Source organism: Camponotus vicinus, unplaced genomic scaffold (genome assembly GCF_025532165.1).
Source record: "Camponotus vicinus isolate PSW18456_S1 unplaced genomic scaffold, iyCamVici1.0 SCAF_14, whole genome shotgun sequence".
Taxonomy (NCBI): Eukaryota; Metazoa; Arthropoda; class Insecta; order Hymenoptera; family Formicidae; genus Camponotus; species Camponotus vicinus.
Window position 1 is genome coordinate 10447381 of NW_028141950.1, and position 22081 is coordinate 10469461.

Genomic DNA, 22081 nt, shown 5'->3' on the forward strand with positions numbered 1-22081 from the left:
ATGAGAAGTGATAGCATTTCATACTTATTGTCCATTAATTCCGTGAATTGTTTACGAGCAGGAATTTTATAGAGCGGAGCAATAACTTTTAAAAAATATTGAAAGTCACTCTTCTCGACCGTGTTCAATGGCATATTGTCTTTGGCAACCATAAATAAAAGGGCATTAGTTATCTCTGCTGCCTTAGCACCTCCATCTGTAAAATAATTAATCAATAAATAAATGTACTTATTTATTATCAATAATTCCTTATAAATATATAGTAAAAAAAACTAATAATTAGTGGATGTATTGGTTTCAAAAATTGTTTTGAAACAAAATTTTTTTTTCCGAATTATACTGTAGTTATTATGTACAAATAAAATTAAGTATCATACATAGATTTCAATCTGTAATAATTATTACTATTTATTTTCAATGTTAAAAGATTTTCCATCAAATTAAATCTTGAATTATACCTTATTAGAAAATTTTAATTTTTATAAAATTTTTTTTTTCTTAATTGTTTTGTAACATTTATTATTACACAAATAAATATTACTTTCAAAATTATGTGCATTCTAAAAAATATTGTAACGAAAAAAAAACGACAGATTTTCAAATTGATCCATTAGTTTGATGTAAATGTATGGATTAATATAATTCATAGCTTTGATTAGAAATAAAACACACACATTTTAAGTAATCAATTATTGACTGCGTTCAGAAAATAACAACTCTGCAATTGTTGTAAAATTCTTTAATACAATTGGTTCTTGCTGGATTTACATACATAAATGTAAAATCCAATATTAAATCGTATTAAAGAATCTTACAATAGTTGCTTTTGCTGCTGAATGTATTGTTCTGTTCTACTTTTTTGTATAGATTTAAATAATAAAATGCATATGTTAATAATTACCTTCAAAAGCTTTGATTTTTTTTATTGCAGAATAAATGTATGGTTGCGGTAATATTTTTGCATATATTAGATATTAACATTTTTGAGTCAGTAACCTATAAATATAATTTTTGTTATATTAAAAGAATTAAAATTATTCTTTGAATATCTAATTACAATGAATATTTTTTTACCTGTTTTACCGGTGATTTTTCTTTAATTTTTTCACTTGTAGTGAAAATAAGATTAGGCGTAATATTCTCAGTCTCTTCAATCTGGAATAATAAATGTTAAGATATTAAATACAATGATAAACGCAATATACGGTCCGGATGATAACAAATCAAGTAATAAGAAAGAAAGGCTGAAAGACCGTGGCACAAGATGTTAAACTGTAAAAAATAATAACGACTCTAAGTAAGAGACATAATATATTAATAATCAGTTAAAATTAAAATTACATACGTACGTTTCGATCTTTTCAAGATCCTTTTCAATGTTCAAGAAGTCGTTAGAAAATAAACAAAACATTAAAAATTTCAAAATCATAATAACAATAACGGAACGCGATTAAAACAAAGACAGAAGCGATGGGACAACAAATAGACATTGTGTACAGTAATAACGGACGCAGCTTTTTTTAAAAACGCTAATAATTGATGTAACGAATGAAAGCGCAAGACAGTTAATGAATTAAACGGCTAATAATGTCTAGCTACTAGCCACATCTTCCAAAAAAGGTAACGCACCCATCATTCGAGACGGTATAATAAATTCGCATACGTGAAATAATTCTTCGTAAAATACATTGTGTGACGATCCCCCGATGAAAAAGGCTCAAAATTTTTCAAATAGGTCATGGAGTCGTGAGGATAAAAATGAGCTTGGTCAAGATTTTTTTAAACAACAACCAGAAGTCACTCCAGGTAGAAAGTCCAAAAAAGGAATCGGTAGAGACAAAACAAATCGCTTAACCGATGAGCGAGATGGAAGCCTATGTAAAAAAATTCAAATGAAAGAACGCAATATATCAAGAAACAAAGAACGCAAATGTCAAATATAACAGCAATCACAAAAAGCCGTTAACAATGATTAACAATAATTAGTCATAACAGCAATTAAATATTAAGTAAGCAGAATGAAAAATATTTAGTTCGAAGTTAAGAGTCTGCGTTAAAAACCTACCAAGATGGAAGACAGATAAACGAGATGACAAAGACGAGGCCATCTCTAAAAGCGAAGGATTGTGAAACGACTGAGCGATAGCCGATCAAATGTGAAGGAAGAGAAGGAGAGGAGAAGGGGAAAAAACGGGGAGAGAAAGGGGAAAGAGAAAAAGGGGGGGCTTAAGGAATAGGGAGCAATGGGACGGGAGACTTTGAAAATGCAAGACATTTCTTAATGACAGGAAGATAAACGTCCTTTAATAATGAGGTATCATTTTGTAAGTTCAACCCATTTTCTTGCTGGCTAATGTGAAGCATCTCAGAAACCAATCTTTTTCTATAAAAAGGTTCTTCATCGAGAATTGTCGTGTCCTCCCAATTAAAGTCATGACCTAAGAGTCTATGAGACGAAACCACTGTCTGGGATTCAGAAGAGTAATTAACCATGGACTTATGCTCTTTTAATTTAGTCGTTAACGTCTGCCAGTCTGTCTACGTAAGATGCATCACAGTCCCTGCAAAAAATCTTATAGACGACATTAGAATGGTACATCTTGGGCAACGGATCTTTGTGTAATTTTATGATGCCACTCAATTTATTGTTCACTGTGAACGCCAACCTCCCACCATTATCTTGGATCATTGAACAAAAACTTTTTGGAAGGCCCTTAATATAAGGAATGACGAAAAATCTTGATTTAGGAGAGCAAGGGAGAGGAGTTTTAGGGTGAGAGACTCTGTTGTGGATAAGAAATTTTAATCGGCGTAGCATAATTTTGTGGATAAACTGGAGAGAATATGAGTTTTCGAGGAGAATGTTGATAACAAAGGAAAGGTTTTTTTCATGGAATTTTGGATGGGAAAGATGAAAGGTTCTATCGACGAGACCCATGACAACACCAATTTTATGAGAAATAGGGTGGTAAGAAAGAAAATTCAAGAATCTACCAGAAAAGGTAGGTTTGCGGTACCAGTTGAATTCTAAACGATTCTCATTGATAATTAATAACGTATCTAAGAAGCTAATTGTATTGCCCGACATATATTCAATAGTGAACTGCAATCTTTTATGGAATGAATTGAAAACTTTCAATATGGTAGAAATATGTAAAGAAGGCGCTGCCATAATGATATCGTCTACATAACGGTAATAAAAGGAAGGCGAAACTAACAAGGAGGCAATGGCTCTGCTTCCAACTCTTGTAAAACTAAATTGGCTAAAATAGGTGAGAGCGGGGACCCCATTGGCGTACCAAAAATCTGTTTGTAGATAATGTCGTTAAACACAAAATATGTTGAATCAAGGATGAGTCTGAGAGCTCTTAAAAATTCTTCATAAGGAATGTCAGTGTTCGGTTCTAAAAAATGCCATTTTTTTGCGATGCTTCCAATGATTAGGTCATGAGGGACATTAGTAAATAGATTAACCACATCGAGAGAAACAACCTCAATGTGTTCTTCAATGTGAAAATTGTTGAGTTTATTGACCAAATCAAAACTGTTGGCAATATGGCTTTTCGGTCTAGGTAAGTTAACATACAAGAGCTTATGAAGAAACGCGGCAAACGAATGCAGCGGGCTATTTAGCGAAGAGATAATCAATCGTAAGGGGACATTATCCTTATGGATCTTTGGTAGGCCATACGCACGAGGCAACACCCCATCGCTGTATAACAGAGATTTCGAAGTTCTGCCTGAAACAAATTCTTTTTTACGCCATCTCGCCAGTAATTCTCTAAGATTGCTAGTGATTTTTTTCGTTGGAACCGTCTTAACCACTAAATAAGTACTAGAATCAGATAGTAGGTCATTCATTTTATTTAAATAAGAATCTTTATCTAACGCTACAGTCGTGTTACCCTTGTCAGCCCTTGTGATAATCAGATCTGGATGGTCCGCAAGGAATTTACGGGCCGTCCATGCCATATTTAAAAGACTGCGATCAATCTCAGAGAGAGGAGGAGGGGACGACAGAAATTTTTCAAGGAATTGAACTGCTGAGTTTCTAATGTCCGCAGCTTTCACTGGATCAAGTTTGAAGAAATTGGATTCAATGTTCTTGACTACATCAAAAACTAAACGTTGTGACATCTTTTTGGGTGGAAGGTTGAAATTATTCCCCAATTGGAGGAGACATTGCACATCTTCCGGGATATTCGTAGAAGAAAGGTTCACAAACCATTTTTTATTCGGAATATTCAGAACAGAACAATTTTGGGAAGGGGAAGGATGGTTAAAATTCAGATGAATGTCATAAGAAGAGTGAGGAGGAGTGTGGAATAGGCGAAAAGGAGAAGAGGGGAGGGGGCGAAGGAGAAGGCAAAGAGAGTACCTTGTGTGACCTCAATCTTGATTTGTAATCGTCAGTCACGGGGGAGGGGGAGGAATGGAGCAATGATAATTTATTGGAGGCAGTCTTGGAGAGAGAACCTCACTTTTTCTTGAAAGCCATTGTATTTTTTAAAAAAATCTGGATTTCTCTTTAATAGTCAAAGAACGGAAAAAGGCCCACTGTTTTCTGAAAAAATTGTTGAGAATGGAAGACGGAATCCAACTATACAAAAACTTAATGTAAACTAATAAGTTGTGTTGTAAGACCCTTAGGAATCTGTATAAATCCGACTTCTCAATCTTTAATAAACATTTAATAGAACGGTAAGCCAACTTATTGTAGGCTCTAATAGAATTACTGTTATAAAAAGTAAAGTTGTTATTATACAATTTCCGCAGATGTTGTGGTACTAAATTGCGTTTCTGACATTCCTTCAAAAAAGAGATCTTTTCTTTCGTTTTTATAACCGTAACACTAGTGTGCATCCATTTCTTCAAATAATATTTGGCATTGTCACCAAATTGAAGAATTAAGATATTAAAACGTTTAAAATATAATAGATATTCTGAGCAAAAATATATAATTAAATTGCACTTTTGGGCTGCAATATTCCAATGTTCATATAGTCAACTTTTATAATAGTGATAGTAATCTATTTAAAGTTGAACTTTCAATGTGATAATTATGAGTGATGAGTTATTCTATTAAGAAATATTAGATTTTCATATAAAAGTAATAAAAGAAGTGCTAACTTCGACGTGGAATTTGTGACAATGCATACCAATTAACACACAAGAAAATAATATTTTTTTTCTGAGAATTGCACTTACCGATTCAGACATTTCAATGAATTGATCCGTTGTTTGTAATTGTTGAATGTCACGATTGTTTGTAGTGTTTTGTACAATAGTCTTGTGATATCTTTTCAGATGGTTAGTTAAATTAGTGGTATTGCCACTACATCTAACTTGTCTTTGGCATAGCTTGCAAGTACCACCATGTGATTCTTTTATAAAATATTGCCATACACTACTTTTTTTTACTTTACCCATTTCAAATTCGCTCGTTTTTACCTCTTATCGTCTTTTAGACGACTTCGAGAGAAAAGAGATGCCAACATTATCACGTGATCAGCTTTGTGATTGACTGACACGATTCTGCTTAGGAACTAAAGTGACTCCGTCACTTAAAGCAAGATTGTGGACCAAGCATAAGACCTCCGCTACAATGAGACGTAAGGGCTTCTGCACACAGGACGCGGCAATGCGTTAAATCTGAAATAGACAGACGCGTCAAGCGTCACTCAGCGAGCAGCAAACCAATCAGCGAGGCAGTATCAGCAATGGCGTAAAAAATATCGCCTCGCTGATTGGTTGCTGCTCGCTGCTTGACGCGTCCTATCTGTTTCAGGCTTTACGCGCGACAAAAGGCGACGCGATAGCCAATCAACTTTTCGCTCTTACGGACTAGCCATAAATCGATTGACTATCGCGTCGCCTTCCGCCGTGTATAACGCGTTGTCACATTCTGTGTGCAGGAGCCCTTATGGCTTATTGTAGGAAACCTTATGCTTGGTCCACAATCTTGCTTTAAGTGACGGAGTCGTAAGAAACTAACCAATCGTATTCAATTATTCTTCTCACATTCAACTGCGATTGGTTAGTTTTTTACAATTCCTTACATCATATAAAGAAAAATTGTGGATTAAGGCCGGGTCTACAATAGATAACTTAAGCCTTAAGTCTTAAGAAATTGACCAATCACACTCGAGTATTCTTTCAAGTATTCTCTTCATATTTGACTGTGATTGGTCAATTTCTCAAGGCTTAAATTACCTATTGTAGACCCGGCTTTAAAATAAAGACTAAATTTCCTTTCAAATAAATTTGTATAAATGCTATGCACACATATACGAAAAATCAAGGCATAATATGAATTTTATACTTTTATTTTTTAGGATCGATCTCTAATCTTAAGAATCGATTCACTGGATTAATCGAAGATGTAAGATCGATCTAAAAAATCGAGAATCAGATATAAAAGAATCGATTCTTCAAAAGATCGATTCAAAATCGCCCATCCCTAGTTCGGGGTGCCGAACGCGGGATCATAACCGCCGGAATCGACTCTTGACGGCAGCATCGCGATAATCGATCTATCCTTTTCCTACCCTGTTGTTTGCTAATGATTAAAAATGGGCGCATCGCGCTTCTGCCTTAGCCCGACCGGTGGTCGTCGGGCGTCAGCTTCCGGCCGGGAACGATGCATTTCGGGGTGCATCGTTACACCACAATAGAAAGGTACTGGGCCTAATGAAGGATGAAAATAACGGTACGATAATGACTGAATTTGTCGTTAGAGCAAAAATGTATGCGTTGTGAGTGTGGGAAGAAGAATATGAAGAAGGTTAAATGCGTCAAAAGCAATGTTGTCGCGAGGACGATAACATTTGACAATTACATGCAATGCTTGAACGAAGAGATTAAAATGACGCGTCGGCAATCATGCATAAGATCGAAATTGCACCAAGTATATACAATCCGCGAGACAAAAATTGTTCTAAGTTCATACGATGACAAGCGATATATCATACCCGAAGCCACCGACATGCTTGTCACGGCCCTATCAGGGTTTATCCGCCACTGTTTTCTGATTTATTGTTATTTACTAGAGGGATCTTGAAGGATGTGGTCACTCTATGGCGTTGTGTTCGTCGATGCCATTTCTTACGCATGGCCAGTAAACCAGCTTGCAGTGCACGCGAATACCTCCACCAGCACTTATTTGGTCAACGAGCTTTTCCAGTAAAGATAGGGATGTATGTGAAAGGAGATTAGGCGTGTCCATACGCTCATTTAGTTAACGAGCGACAGAATTTATCCGTGACTAACGACATCGACGCATATCCTGTGAAGAGAACATTCACACACTTTTCAGCCTAACGAATAATTGCTAGAAAACAATATTTGTGGATTAGAAAAATATGTGAGGTGCAAATGGCTGGATCGAGGATCAAACACGAGTTTTTCGCTTTCCAAGTAACTGCTCTAGACCACTATCTAGATTTCACATCTAATGCCGCTAGTTAACATAGTGATGTGTGGGGACATCGCAGAACATAAATAATTCATTTTATAATATTTTGTAGACAATTTTGTGTAACAGTTATTTATTTTTGTAAAATTATGTATTCAAATTAAATTTATATATTTTATATGTATATACAACAAAATTATCGCATAGGTAATTTTATGTCAAATTTTCGCATAAATTCAAATAAGTATAATTCCGTCAAAAATGATCGTATTTGAAAATTTTTTTCATTCTCTTAAAGCCTCTATTTTAAAAATCATTTGTCAGATTTAGAATTTATCCTCCCCCCTCTCGTAATCTCCTTAAAAATAAGGACGTGTTTCGTCTCTAAAAAATTGCATAATTTGACGCAATGTGTTGAAAGACGGGAATGTGTAAATGTTCACATTTAAAAATATGTATTGCCACCTCGTTTTCGGATAATCACTTGTAGACGCTCATGTATATTGTTGCAGGCTCTAATTATTGCCTGAGGAATTTCATTCCTTATTTGATTTAGCGTTGTGATCATTTCCACATTCCCGTCTTCCAACACACACACACACACACACACACACACACACACGATGCGTCAAATCCGACCAGCAACCTCCTCGTGGTGCGCATCAGATAATGCTAATGTTGGTGGTAAATGAACAAAAATGTATAGTTAACTTTGATGTAATGTAACTCGGCGAAAAAAATTATACAAACTTCATTTTTTTAAATTCACACATAAAAGTCCATATTTTACGATGATTATCATAAAATTTGCGAAAACATTTATTCCACCCCGTGGAATGCGTCAAATTATACAATTTTTTGGAGACGAAACACGTCCTTACTTTTAAGGAGATGACGAGAGAGGGAGAGGATAAATTCTAAATTTGACAACTGATTTTTAAAATGGAGGCTTTAAGCTTGAGGATGAAAAAAAATTTTTCAAATACGACCATTTTTGACGGAGTTATACTTATTTGAATTTATGCAGAAATTTGACATGAAATTACCTATGCGATAATTTTGTTGACGAGTGTATATTTTGTATATTTATATAATAACCATATTTTTAATATATTTTTAATATATATTTTTAAAATACAATTTATACATTTTAATAAATGTTTATAAAACGTTATTTTTATGTATCCAAGTGTTACGTCCAGGCCCTTTAATGGATGGACCATCTGGAAGGACGCAACCTACTTACCCCGTAACACACTTGTTAGGGCGTGTGTATATATCGAGTCGAGCGGACTGTTAGGGGCCTGACACAGGTCAGCGATCGAAATGGTCCCTTTAACTCTGTGAAGTCCTAGGCCTATCCGCTCGACGGTCCCTTTTCGGTAAGGGAACTTAATCTTTTTTTCTCGGGACGGGATCTTGCGCGATCTTGGGATTCAGGAAAGAAAGCGGATTAGAAAAAGTAATAATTTAATCATAAAATTAAAATTTTATTCACAGTTTACTTAAAAACATATATTTTAAAAACAATACAGTGGCAAAAATTTATCGAGATTTGTGATATAATATATAATATATAATGTCCTTAAAGTGTGTATGTGATTGAGTATGTGTGTATGGGTATGCGTGTGTCATATTTTCGCGGGTGTTACATTGGTTCGGAGGTTATCAGTCAGAATATACAGGGGGAAATTTACGTTAAAAGTTAAGTTCTGACTGGTTATCACAATATATATAATTAATAAAATAAAAATCAAATATGCAAGTGCAATAAAAGTATGTGAGTAAAGCTTACTCACTAAAGGAAGAATAAAAATTCGTCGGTTGCGCATATGTGTCATAATTAGAATAAAATTTTCTAAATTCGCTGGACACAGGTCTAAGTTAAAATACAATGATAAAATTAAAATAAGTGGTTCGCCAAGTCTGAGCTCGATTCATGTTCACCTACTTCAATGGTTTCTTCAAAAAGTAGTGGTAATATTGTTGCATCCGCGGAACGATATCTATCGATCGCGCGCGACACAAGGATCGGCACCCGTGTACTCGCTCGCGCACTCGTAAATAAGAACTCGTATTTATTGTGACGTTGCTGTCTCGACGCGCATCCATCTGCCCCGGAAATCTTGACGGGGCGCGAGCCGAGCGGCCGCGCCAGAAAAAGATTGCGAGAGCCCTATCGAAATCTCCGGACAGACGAGCCATTATCATATTTCGCGCTATTATTAATTTTATTGTATTATAATATTTTATTGTATTATTTTTACGTCGGGCAACCCGCCGGAAGGAAACTGGAAGAGGCCAAAGAAGAATCCTTTTTGCGACAACCGACACGGCGCTCACGGATTTCGAGCCGAGAGCGGAGGTAGCGCCTGAGGATCAGGACAGCGCAGAGTCGCGGGTGGATTTCGCCCCTGCAGTTGAAAGAGGAAAAGCGACAAAGAAACTGCTGTCTTGGACGAGAATCACGGAACCCGGTCGGCGCTACCCTCCGAGGACGGAGGACGAACGATCTGCCTCCAGAAGACCACCGATAGGAGGGTCGCCGAAATTCAGAATTTCGAATTATCGGGGCCGTTACGGCCCCCGATACGGCGTTGTCGCAGGGCGCATTGATACCTCGCGTGTCGCGGCGCTATTGGCCGCGAATCCGCGCACCCCTGCGCGCAGAATTGACGCCGCTATCGACCCTAGATCGCGAGATCCAGGGAATCATTCTGGTACGGGCGCTCTCAGCGTATAGTCGTGTTGTATATCGTCGTTGTCGTTTCGTGTGTCGCAGTCTAGGTCAAGGCGAGAGGACGAGCCGAGGATCATCCCCTGGCCACAGGAGAAAGTATCGGTGAGGTTTCCCATCGCTAATTGTAAGCCACGTACGCGATTTCGTCCGCGGACCGGCCGCTCTGTCGCCGTCGCCATTTTCGTGTCTCGTTGTCGCTCGGGCTTTGTACCGAGCTCGCGATTTTCGTGTATTTTGGGCGACCGGAGACAAGCGACCGAGGCATCAAGGACGATCGTAACGTCGGCCGTAGTTGATAAGGAACCGTTCGTCTCTCTCCGGGATTCGGGGTGTCGTAAAACGCGTAGTGACCGGCTCTCGTATATCGACCACGTGCGCGGTAAATCGCGGAGAATGCGTTCGCTATCCGTGCTGTCGAAAAGAGTTGTCAAAGCCGCGTAAGACATCCCCGCAATCGATCTTCGGGCAATTTTCGTTAGTAATTAGCGTGTATGTGAGAGTGTGACCGTGTGCGTATCGTGAACTTGGAAATGTCGTGCTGTCTTTGTCGCGCTTGTTACTTGTATGAATTGCGCTTATTGCAAGATATTTGTCGTGCGTGTGAGTGTGTCGCGGTGTATAATAGATTATAGCGAATTAGGAAATTGCCGAAATTCTAGAGCTTCGTGTAGGTAAAAAGCGTTACGCCGAAAAGAAGGTAAGCGGCGTCCGACGGCTATCGAATTTCAATCGAATCGATCTTGTTCATCGCAAGCGAGATTTTCCGTCTTCGCAAATTGCTTGATTATTCTCGCTCAATTATTAAGCCTCTTTTCGAACATAGTGCTGTCGATTAAAAAAGCGAGTGAAAGAACAAAGGAAATAGATCTGTAAAATGAGTCATCGATGAGATTGTCGAAATTGTCGTTATGTTTTCGAAACGCCGTTCGGCCTCGCAAAGTCCGGCCATAAAAACGGGCCAGAAAAATCACAAATATCAAAGTTTTCTTATAGTCTCGATTTCGTATTGTTATTGTTATCACCGCTATCGAAGTATTATTTGTTATACGTTCCGATATTTCAAATTGTCTAAGTTCTGTTAACATCTGCTATATTTCGCCATTTCAAATTGGCTAATTATTGTCATTATTATTTCTTTCTCTTGAATTCATTATTTCTTTTACTTTATATTCCTTTTTTATATTTCTTTTCTTGAATAAATTTGTTATATTTTCTTTTCTATTAAATTCGCGTAATTTATTTGAGTGTTCGTTTTTCGTGAGTGTTAAATTCCGTTGTGTTTGTCAATTTTCGTAATTACCGACAACCTGGCATAAAATAATTCAATATCCTTTCCAACGGACCCTGCCCCTCTACCGTTAGGTGAGCTAGTCGGCCCGTGGCGAAATAGGCTAACGTTTTTCGCGTTATTCTGGCGTTTTCGCGAACTGATACGTGAAAGACCGTATCTGGCGCCCGAGAACTTCGAGATCTCGAGACGGCCTTCGCTTCGCCGCGGCTCGCGCGAGAACACCCTCCATCTTAGTTCCTATGAGCGCGAGTATTCTCTATCCGCCTTGTGTTTTGACGGCGTTTTCGCTCCCCCTTTAGCATCCTCCTCTCCAACATCCGAGGAGGACTTGTAAAAAAAAAATAAATAACGTCGCATTATAAAAGAACTTTAATGAACACAGGGGAACACAGAATGTAACAAGATTTCACACGGAAATACAACACCGAATGTAAAACGCGTCCGCGCAGCTTGACAGCTCGGAAACGACTCAGCTGACTCTCGTTGTTTATAAACAATCTTCTTGTCAACGGGATCCGGACAACGGCAGGGCCGTAACGACTCGAGCGCGCGCGTAACACTGCCCCTCCTCTTCAAGATTGTCGTCCCGACAATCAGCAAGGGGCTCGATGACCAATCTTTGCGGACTTCCAGGGACCCCGAACGATATCCTGCTCTCCCTGGAGCTGTTGCTCCAGGTTACCGAGCATCGCTCCGACCAGGCCCCAATCCACTGGGCAGACTCCCAATCGATTCCTCCCAGAGAGTTGGCCAGACCCTCAAGAATCGACTCCAGGGCAGCCTCCCATTCCAGTCATCTTCCTCGTGTTCGGCGCAAGTCTTTTTTCCTGTCCTTTTCTTCCCGTGCCTTTGTTCGGACAAGAGGGGGATATCCACCGTGGACCCATCGTCCTAAAAGGACTCCCCAAGTCCCTGCCTCGGCATTCGCCCTCCGACCCACGGGAAAACCACTGCTCAAAAACCGTGGGCGAGGCAGTCTACAGGCTCAGCGTTACACTAGTTTCGTAGGTGTTTCGGTTCAGTCAGCTTCCGCAAACTTTTCTAAAGAATAAAATAATTTTGCGCAGAAAACAAAGCAATTTAAACTCAATTCCTTAAACTACCGGACTCCACTATTCTACTAGCTCTAACCAACAAGGACTATTTAACATCTTTCGGAAAAAGAAGCTAACCTATCCGCGTGCACAATTTTCTTCTTGTGTCTTGGAGATCTTTGAATGCAATAAACTACGTCATTTAACTTCCTCACTATCAAGAAAGGACCTTCCCACTTGCTTTGCAATTAGGGGCCTTTCCCTTCATTCTTCGAGGATTATAAAACCATACTTTCTCCCCTTCCTGAAAAAGTGTTTGCCTGGCTTTCCGATCGTACCAGGTGTTACGTCCCGCAACAAAATTTTTATTTTTATTTAAACACGCAAAAATTGCCTCTATAATATTTAAACTGTAATTCCACCTACAAACATATAAATCTTAATCCCACCGAGTAACATATTATTGTTAATATAAATTAATATTGTTAATTAAAATTCCATCACGCCATCTATTATCACCAATATTTCTTATTATAAAATCTCACCGCGCAATGTAATATCACCAATACTTATAGTATATCAATATCATTCCACCGCGCGATATAATATTGTCAATATCTCCGAAAATAATCTTTCTTTGTTAAGAAGCTAGCTATACATAACATAACCTCACTTAGAATGATAGAAATAATTTTAAGTATTTGCCCACATATAGTATCATCCGCATAAAAATTACCTACTTTACCAACAATAGGCAAAATCACCCACACAAAAGTTACCGACAGTCGATAAAATAAATTCCTACTTTACCGACAGAGTAAAAGTTACCGACAGAAAAGTTACCGACGGAAGGTAAAGTAAATTCCTACTTTATCGACAGAGTAAAGTTACCGACAGAAAAGTTACCGACGGAAGGTAAGGAAGTTTTCTACCTCACCGACAGAAAAATTACCGACGGTCGATAAGGAAGTTTTCTACCTTACCGACCGAGCAAAAGTTACCGACAGGAAAATTACCGACCCATGATAACACAGTTACCGACGTTACCGACTGAGGATAAAGTCATTTCCTACCTTACCGACAGTGAAGACTGTCCGTACCCACATTACCGACAGAGGGCAGCGCCATCTCTGGGGTAGCGATGATACTAACTTTACCGACATATAAGAGAATACCTCCTTTATTAATATGTAATCCTGATACACAAGAAATTTTACAAATCAAAAACCAAAAGACTTTATATACATATATATATATTTTTGAACACGTCTCAGCACCGACTACACGTATATCTAATTATTTTGAGGCCTAAATTATATCAAAAATCATTGATTCCAGATTAACTCGAAAAATACTATAAATAAAAATCTTATGACAATTTTCCCTTAAGGAGCATAAAAAGTCAGACCGACACATGTATACATAATTATGAAAACTCCAATACTACTAATTTTATAAACGAAGTTTTAAATATAATTTTCCGTATGCGATATTATGAGTCATCATCACATTCCAAACTAAGACTATGGAATATTCCGCTCGAATATTATTGCACAACATTACACAACATGATGAAATAATTAATTATCATTAAGTAACAAATGAATTTATTGTTATTAAGCGTATGCAATAACCTCCATTTATATATTAATTCACAAAAAATCCGTTCAAGTGAACATTGCGCAACATAACGAAATAATTAACTTATTGTTAAACATTAATATTAAGTACATGCAATAATTTTTATTCAAGAACCTAATAGATATAAATATTAAAAATAAAAGCGAAGAATAAAAATTGTTGCACCATTTACTGAAATAATTTATAGTCTTTATATACTTATATCCTACCGCATAAATACTTATGTGTTAAAATAATTGTAATTATAATAATTATGATGTCAGAATTTATTAACAATATTTAAAAGCATTTTTCCATAATAATACATAGAGACAAAAATGAACTTTCGAACGGAGCATGCTAGAAACTCCGTTGACATTTCTACAGCTAGAGCTTAAAAAACTACATTAGAAAATATATGCATATAAACTGCAAAGAAATTCTGATGGTCTAATAATTATTATAAAACTTATGTGTCAAAATACAATGTAACCAGTATAGCCGATTCTATACTGACCGCTCCGTCACCCCCACTTCAATTCTGAAGAGTCCCACCATCTACAAATTAAACTACGCCCAAACTACGCCCAATTCCTGCGGCAACGCCCAGCAGCGCGCGCATCTTCCCCACGCTTGTGCCAGCGGCGCGCGCAACCAGCCCGGAGAAGGGAACCAATGAGCGACCGCGCCGCCCACACCGAGGCGCGCGCATCTTCCGAGGCGCGCGCATCCGTCACGTCAGCGGGAGCCAATCCCAAATCATTGCGCAACAATCACGTCAGAGAAAACCAATCACCCGTTGACAACGCGGCACATCCCTCAAGGCGCACGCATCTTTCGAGGCGCGCGCAGCCAGAAGCAGAGGAGGGAACCAATCACTGCTCGACTCCCTCCACGGAGAAGCGCATCTCCTACTATTGGGACCGTGTGCAAAACTGGGACTGACGACTATATAAACCCGTGCAGAGCGGTCCTCCTCGCATTTGGCCCAACGATCTTCAACATTCAACTACCTCCGGCATTTGGCCCAACGTTTTCAACAGTTTATAACTGGCATTCTGCCCACCGATCTTCAAGTTAATACTTATATCTCCGAGATTTTGTACGTGTATTCAGTTAATAAATTCAGTGACTATTGAACATTGAGTTTCTCAATCGAACTCCTGGACTGCAACCTCCATCCCGAACTGTCACCGAGGTAGACGGTATCCAGCGGAAGGAAGCAGCATCCACTCATCAGCCTAGTGAAGGGAAGCAGCCTTCACACACTAGGACATTTCAGACACTGGTAAATATCCGGCCACTTGTCATTAATCTAACCTTTAATTTCTACTAACAACTAAATTCAGTGAAACAGTGCGCGACATTTCGGGAACCTTACCTTTGATTACCCGTATCCCTTAATCCAATTATTCAACTTAGTAAATATCATTTCCAATTGGAAAATTTATCTGGGACTTATCTCTTTGATAAGACGACGCGATAGACAGTGAGCGAGTGCGAAACTGCAGCGGCAGGTCGAACCTAAGTCTGGCTCGGTGGAAAAATAATTATCTTGAGGAATTTATTCCCATGATAGAGGTTGTTTCTCAACCTAGAGCTGGTGAGGCAATAGAAAAAATAAGCGGCCTCCTGTCAATCGACGTTTGAGTAGGCGAAAATACAGTTTTCGATTAATAGGCAATTATCTTGAGGGATTTATCCCAATGATAGAAGTTGACCTTTTGATCTTGGATTGAATTTAGCCTTAACTTCAAAACACGAGATACATCCCAGGACTTAGAGACAATACACTGGCTTAGTTTATAACAATTTGAATCATTATCACTACTTGCAATTATAACCTAACCTTACGAGGTTAATACTAAGCCAGCCGTATGATAGGTGGATAGCTTGTCGGCGTATTCAAACTCCTGATTTTTCCTCGAATCCCCTTTCGATTTTCAGAGAATCAAAATAAAATAAGAATTTATTTGAAACCAAGATAACACATTAACATTTCAAACAAATAAATTCTCGATAATCCTAATTTACCATCAGTTGGTAATTTTTCCAAGTCATCAATCAAAACATACCATCGGTCGATAACTTACCATCGGTCGATAACTTACCGTCAGTCGATAACTTACCATCGGTCGGTAAAACAGAAAGTGACGTTAACCATCGGTCGGTAAAACAGAAATCTAACTTACCATCGGTCGGTAAAACAGAAAGTGCCGCTAACCATCGGTCGGTAAAACAGAAATCTAACTTACCATCGGTCGGTAAAACAGAATGTGACGCTAACCATCGGTCGGTAAAACAGAAACCTAACTTACCATCGGTCGGTAAAACAGAAATCTACATTACCGACGGTCGGTAATTTTCGGGAGTCAAAGTTTACCATAGATCGACAATTTATAGTACTAATACAATTTATTCTTCTCAGACTATACTTTATCAGCTATTTCAACCGCTTCTTTGAATTTCAACGATCCCCTCACTCGAAGGATTTTCGAATAACCTCAATTTAATTAATTAATAAACACCATTTATCCAGCTTGTAAAAGATAGAAGAAAATAAGAAAGGAAATAAATAAAGAAGGAAAATAGATAAAGATTTTGCTTACAAATACATATATTTATTCTCACTCCCTCCTGAATCCTCTCTATAAGCACAATAGACCTTCAATCTCTCGGCGTCCCAGGGTATAGCCGGCCTAGCAGGTTGCCCTAAAACAAATTGAGAGATTAATTGCGTCCAACTGGGAAAGTAAGACTTCCAGACCAGTCCTGAGGAACTGGGGACGTAACACAGGACTTTATTCGTGAAGATTTTATTTTCATTTGCTCTCTAACATTGGAATGGATCCTCTCTAGTTTCTCCTTCAAATTTCTAACAAAACCTCCGACCGGCTGAGATCTATTTTCTGGGGGACTTCCTAATAAAAGATCCAGGGGCAGTTTAAGATTTCGGGCAAAGCACAGTTCTGCAGGAGTCACACCAGTAATCTCGTGTTTAGAGGATCTATAGGCTAATAAGAACATGGGAATCCAACGATCCCAATCTTTCTGATTTTCAGAAATATACTTCGCCAAATATTGGGTTGTTCGGAAAGTAATTTCGTTTTTTCCCAACAGAGGACTTAATTGTATTTTTTCACAGCCAACTTCACACTTAAGCCGCATAATCATTATATATTAACAGCTGATATAGCAAGGCTTGCTTGTGAAAAAGTTCGATTGATTCTACGCAGTAGTTTTTGGTTGGTACCCTTTCAAATATGGAAAGCGAAAAGCAGCATTTTTGGCATATTTTACTTTTTTACTATCGAAAAGGTAAAAATGCTGTTCAAGCAAGAAAAAAATTATCCGATGTGTATGGAGAAGATGTATTGACAGAACGCCAGTGCCAAAACTGGTTTGCAAAATTTCGATCCGGCAATTTTGATGTTGAAGATGCACCACGTTCTGGAAGGCCAGTTAAAGCTGATGAAGACACAATAAAGGCATTAATTGATGCAAACCGGCGAATAACAACTCGTGAGATCGCTGAGAGATTAAATTTATCGAATTCGACCGTTCATGATCATTTGAAACGCCTAGGTTTAATCTCGAAGCTCGACATATGGGTTCCTCATGTTCTTACGGAAAGAAATTTGTGTGTTCGCGTTGACGTCTGTGATTTGCTTCTCAAACGTCAAGAAAATGATCCATTTTTGAAGCGCATCATCACTGGGGACGAGAAATGGGTTGTCTACAACAATGTTAAACGCAAGAGATCATGGAGTAAAAAAGATGAACCGGCTCAAAGCACTTCGAAAGCCGATATTCATCAAAAAAAGGTGATGCTATCTGTTTGGTGGGATTTCAAAGGAATAGTTTTTTTTTGAGCTTCTACCGGACAACACAACGATCAATTCTGAAGTGTACTGTCATCAGCTGGACAAATTGAATGATTCACTTAAACAGAAAAGACCAGAATTGATCAATAGAAAAGGTGTAGTGTTCCACCAAGATAATGCGAGACCTCATACAAGTTTGTTAACTCGCCAAAAGCTTTTACAGCTTGGATGGAATATACTGCCACACCGACCATATTCTCCAGATCTGGCACCTTCTGATTATTATTTGTTCCGGTCTCTACAAAATTTTTTAGACGGTAAAACCTTTACTTCAAATGAGGAGGTCAAAAATCACCTGGATCAGTTTTTTGCCAGTAAAAAACAAAAATTTTATGAGCGTGGAATCAGGCTACTGCCAGAAAAATGGCAAAAGGTATTGGACCAGAATGGACAATATATAATTCAATAAAATATTTATTCACTATAAGAAAATCGTCTTTCATTTTCATCAGAAAACGAAATTACTTTCCGAACAACCCAATAATTAATAATGGTTTGATGCTGTCGCTCAACCTGTCCATCCGACTGAGGATGTAAAGCAGTTGTTCTCGTTTTCCTAATACCGAGTAGATTCATCAGCTCCGCAAATAATTTGGACTTGAAATTTTTTCCTTGATCCATATGAACTTCCAATGGGATTCCATGTCTAGAGATAACTTGATTAACGAAAACTTCCGCCACCGTTTTTGCCTTAATATTCCTCAAAGGAAAAGCTTCCACCCATTTGGTGAAACAGTCAACGACGACAAGAAGGTATCTATTCCTGGAAGTAGTTGGAAGAGGGCCGAGGATATCCATTTGTAACCTTTCGAATGAGGTCCCAACGTTATAGATTTGTAATGGCGACTTCCCTTTCCCCAACGGACCTTTTTTGGATACACAAATTTTACAGGTTTTGCACCATTGCTCCACATCCAGTTTACAAGTGGCCAAATAAAACCGCTTACGGATCTTTTCCAGAGTTTTATTGATTCCAAAATGCCCTCCAGAAGGAGAATCATGCGCCTCCTCCAAAATTTGGTTAATACGGTTTCGAGGAACAATAAGTTGAAAGATGCTTGACTTAAGACGGCGCTTCCCATTTCCTATAAAGAACTCCATCTTTTAAACTCAGGGCATCCCAATAAGACCAATAAATCCGAGCGGATACATCTCCAGCGGGTATTTCTGAATGTGATGGGCGCACTCCTGTTTCTTTTCCACGATAAATTAAGGAGATGCTAGGGTCTTCTTTCTGTTCCTTCCGCCATTCCTGAAGAGTCTCTACTACCAGAATAATACGTGCAACTGATTTTCCTGATCTCACCATATTTTTCTTTTCCACCTTTGCGCAATATTCACAACCCAGTAATTCGCACTGCCGTCTGGACAAACCATCGGCATTCTTATGAACCAGTCCTTTGCAATGTATGATCTCGAATTCATATTCTTGGAGCCTCTCGAACCATCGTGCCAATTGACCTTTTAAATCTCTAAAAGACATTAACCACCTAAGAGAAACGTGATCCGTACGGATCAAAAACTTCCGCCCCAAAAGATAATGTCGGAAAAATTTAATAGAATCGATTATCGCCAAGAGCTCCCGACGAGTAACGCAATAATTTCTCTCAGCCTTATTAAGGCATTATATACACGACTGAAATATGCAATGACTCTTTCTTCCCCTTCCTGCTTTTGTGACAGGACTGCGCCAATTCCAATATTTGAGGCATCCGTATCTAAAATAAATTCTCCCTCCCCTTTCGGAAAAGACAACATTTGGGAAGAAGATAGCATACGTTTTAATTCTAAAAATGCATTTTGACATTTCTCATCCCAAGAAAACGTAACTTGATTTTCCGTCAAGGCATATAAAGGTTTAGCCAAAGATGAAAACCCTTTTACAAATTTACGATAATAAGAGCAGAACCCCAAAAAACTTCGTAATTGCCTCTTATTATGTGGAACTGGCCAATCCCTCACAGCGGAAATCTTCTCAGGCTCTGTGCTAACGCCTCCCGAAGAAATTATGTGTCCTAAATATTTCACATCTTTTGCAAAAAGAATACATTTCTTAGGATTTACTTTCAAATTAACTGACTTTAATCGTAAGAATACTTTTTTTAGATTCTCCAACATTTCATTAAAACTGTTTGCAAAAATGATCACGTCATCCAAATAGACTAAACAAATTCTAGATAATAATCCTTCTTTTTCCATTAGTCTCTCGAAAGTAGCAGGGGCGTTACACAATCCAAAAGGTATTACAGTAAATTGCCACAATCCACGTCCAACAGAAAAAGTAGTCTTTTCTCTATCCTCAGGACGAATCTTTATTTGCCAATAACCACTCTTAAGATCTAAAGTGGAAAACCAAGAGTTACCTGAGAGCTGATCGAGGATATCATCAATTCTGGGCAAGGGATAAGAATCTTTTTTGGTTACTGCGTTAAGTTTCCTGTAATCGACGCAAAATCTTAACGTTCCATCTTTTTTCCTTACTCAGACAGCAGGTGAAATCCAGGGACTTTGTGATTCCTCTATGACTCCTTGCCCCTTCATTTCCTCAATAATCTCATCGACTTCCTTTCGCATATGTATGGGGATTCGACGAGGAACCTGCTTAATGGGAGAAGAATCTTTTACATTGATAACATGCTCTACAATTTCGCAATTTCCAGAAACAATCTCCTCGGAAAATACGTCCTGGTGCTCTCTTAAGAAATCGACAAAAACGTCTCTTTGAGCCTCATTTAAATTGACCGAATTATTTCCAAAAAGCTCTTTTGAAGATAAGATGAATGGGACTTTCTTAGAAGAATCCCGAATTCGTGAACAACTTAAAGCTCGTCCCCCACCAGACTCCGATAAACCAAAAGCGTGTCCGAAAACATTTTCCAAATTCACCTTTTTAAGGAAATCTGCCTTTAGTAAACAATCATCATTCATCTCCATTACAAACATTGAAATTTCCACTGAATATTTTCCCAAGAAAACCTTAACTTTAACTTTAAATTCGATAGGGACTATCTCCCCAGAGGGATATCTTACAGAACCATCTCTGATCCGAATAATGTGCTTGCCCGTTTTTACCAACTTCTTATTAAGAATAGAAACGTCCGAGCCCGTATCTATCTTAAAACAACATTCATTATCGTCTAACTTTCCTTTATAAGTAAAAAGATTTGAATTTAATTTAATTCGATTAACATAAAACGTTTGAAAATTAACATTCGGGGCGTTACCTTCTAAAGTTGTTCTCCCCCCGCCGAGAGCAACTAAGCCGTGTTTCCCTTATTCTCTGGACAATCGGATCGGAAATGTCCCGCTTTCCCGCAATGCCAACACTCTTTAGTGTTCGGCCTTTTCCAATTCCCCCGCCCGTAATTATTCCCATTTTTCTCGTCTTTTCCATCTTTTTCTCTTTTCTCATTATTTAGCGCGCTCTTGTCTTTCCCTTTCTCAAACCGCTTTTCGAAATCTTTCCTCCTCTCAAAATTCTCCCCTTGAATAACTTTAACGGCCTTCGCCCTCTCCACAGCCAATTTCAGCGAGGTGATTCTTTCTAGCTGTAACGTCCTTCTAACGAATCCATCCGAAAGAATCGAAACGAATTGCGCGCACGCGATTTTGTCTCGAACCGCGAAGGAACACTCGAGGTAAGCTAATCGAGAGAGTCTTTCTAATTCTGACCCGAACGTAGCAAAATCTTCCCCGAATTTTTGTCTCCTATTTGTAAATTGCGTGTAGTAATTTTGCGAAAGATGCCCTTCGCCGAAACGCAACTCTAATTTCGATTTAAATTCCTCGAAATTACAATTTTCCAAATCCTCCACGGATTCCAAAACGGAACGTGCTTTCCCCCTCAAACTCGACGCTAGTGCCACGGTCTTCGTCGCGTCATCCCATCGATTCGCACGCGCGATCAAAACAAACTGCAAGAAAAACTCCCGCAATGGAACCGAACCGTCGAACGTATCGGGCTTTAACTTATACCCCATTTCATTATGCGCGTTTTCCCCCGCATTCACAATTTCCCTCTCGGGACTACGATTCGTTCTTATATTGGAAGGACTTAGCTGTTTCTCCCGTGAAGGACGCCGATCTCCCCGCAAAAGC

At 38.5% G+C, this 22081-nt stretch overlaps 1 protein-coding gene across 1 annotated transcript; it reads right to left on the minus strand.

Annotated features, from left to right (window-relative positions):
- Positions 1-3213: 3213 nt before the first annotated feature.
- On the minus strand, positions 3214-4137 carry LOC145964833 (uncharacterized). The gene has a single exon (XM_083087993.1). The coding sequence runs from the start codon at positions 4135-4137 to the stop codon at positions 3214-3216; it is 924 nt and encodes a 307-aa protein (XP_082944119.1).
- Positions 4138-22081: the final 17944 nt, after the last annotated feature.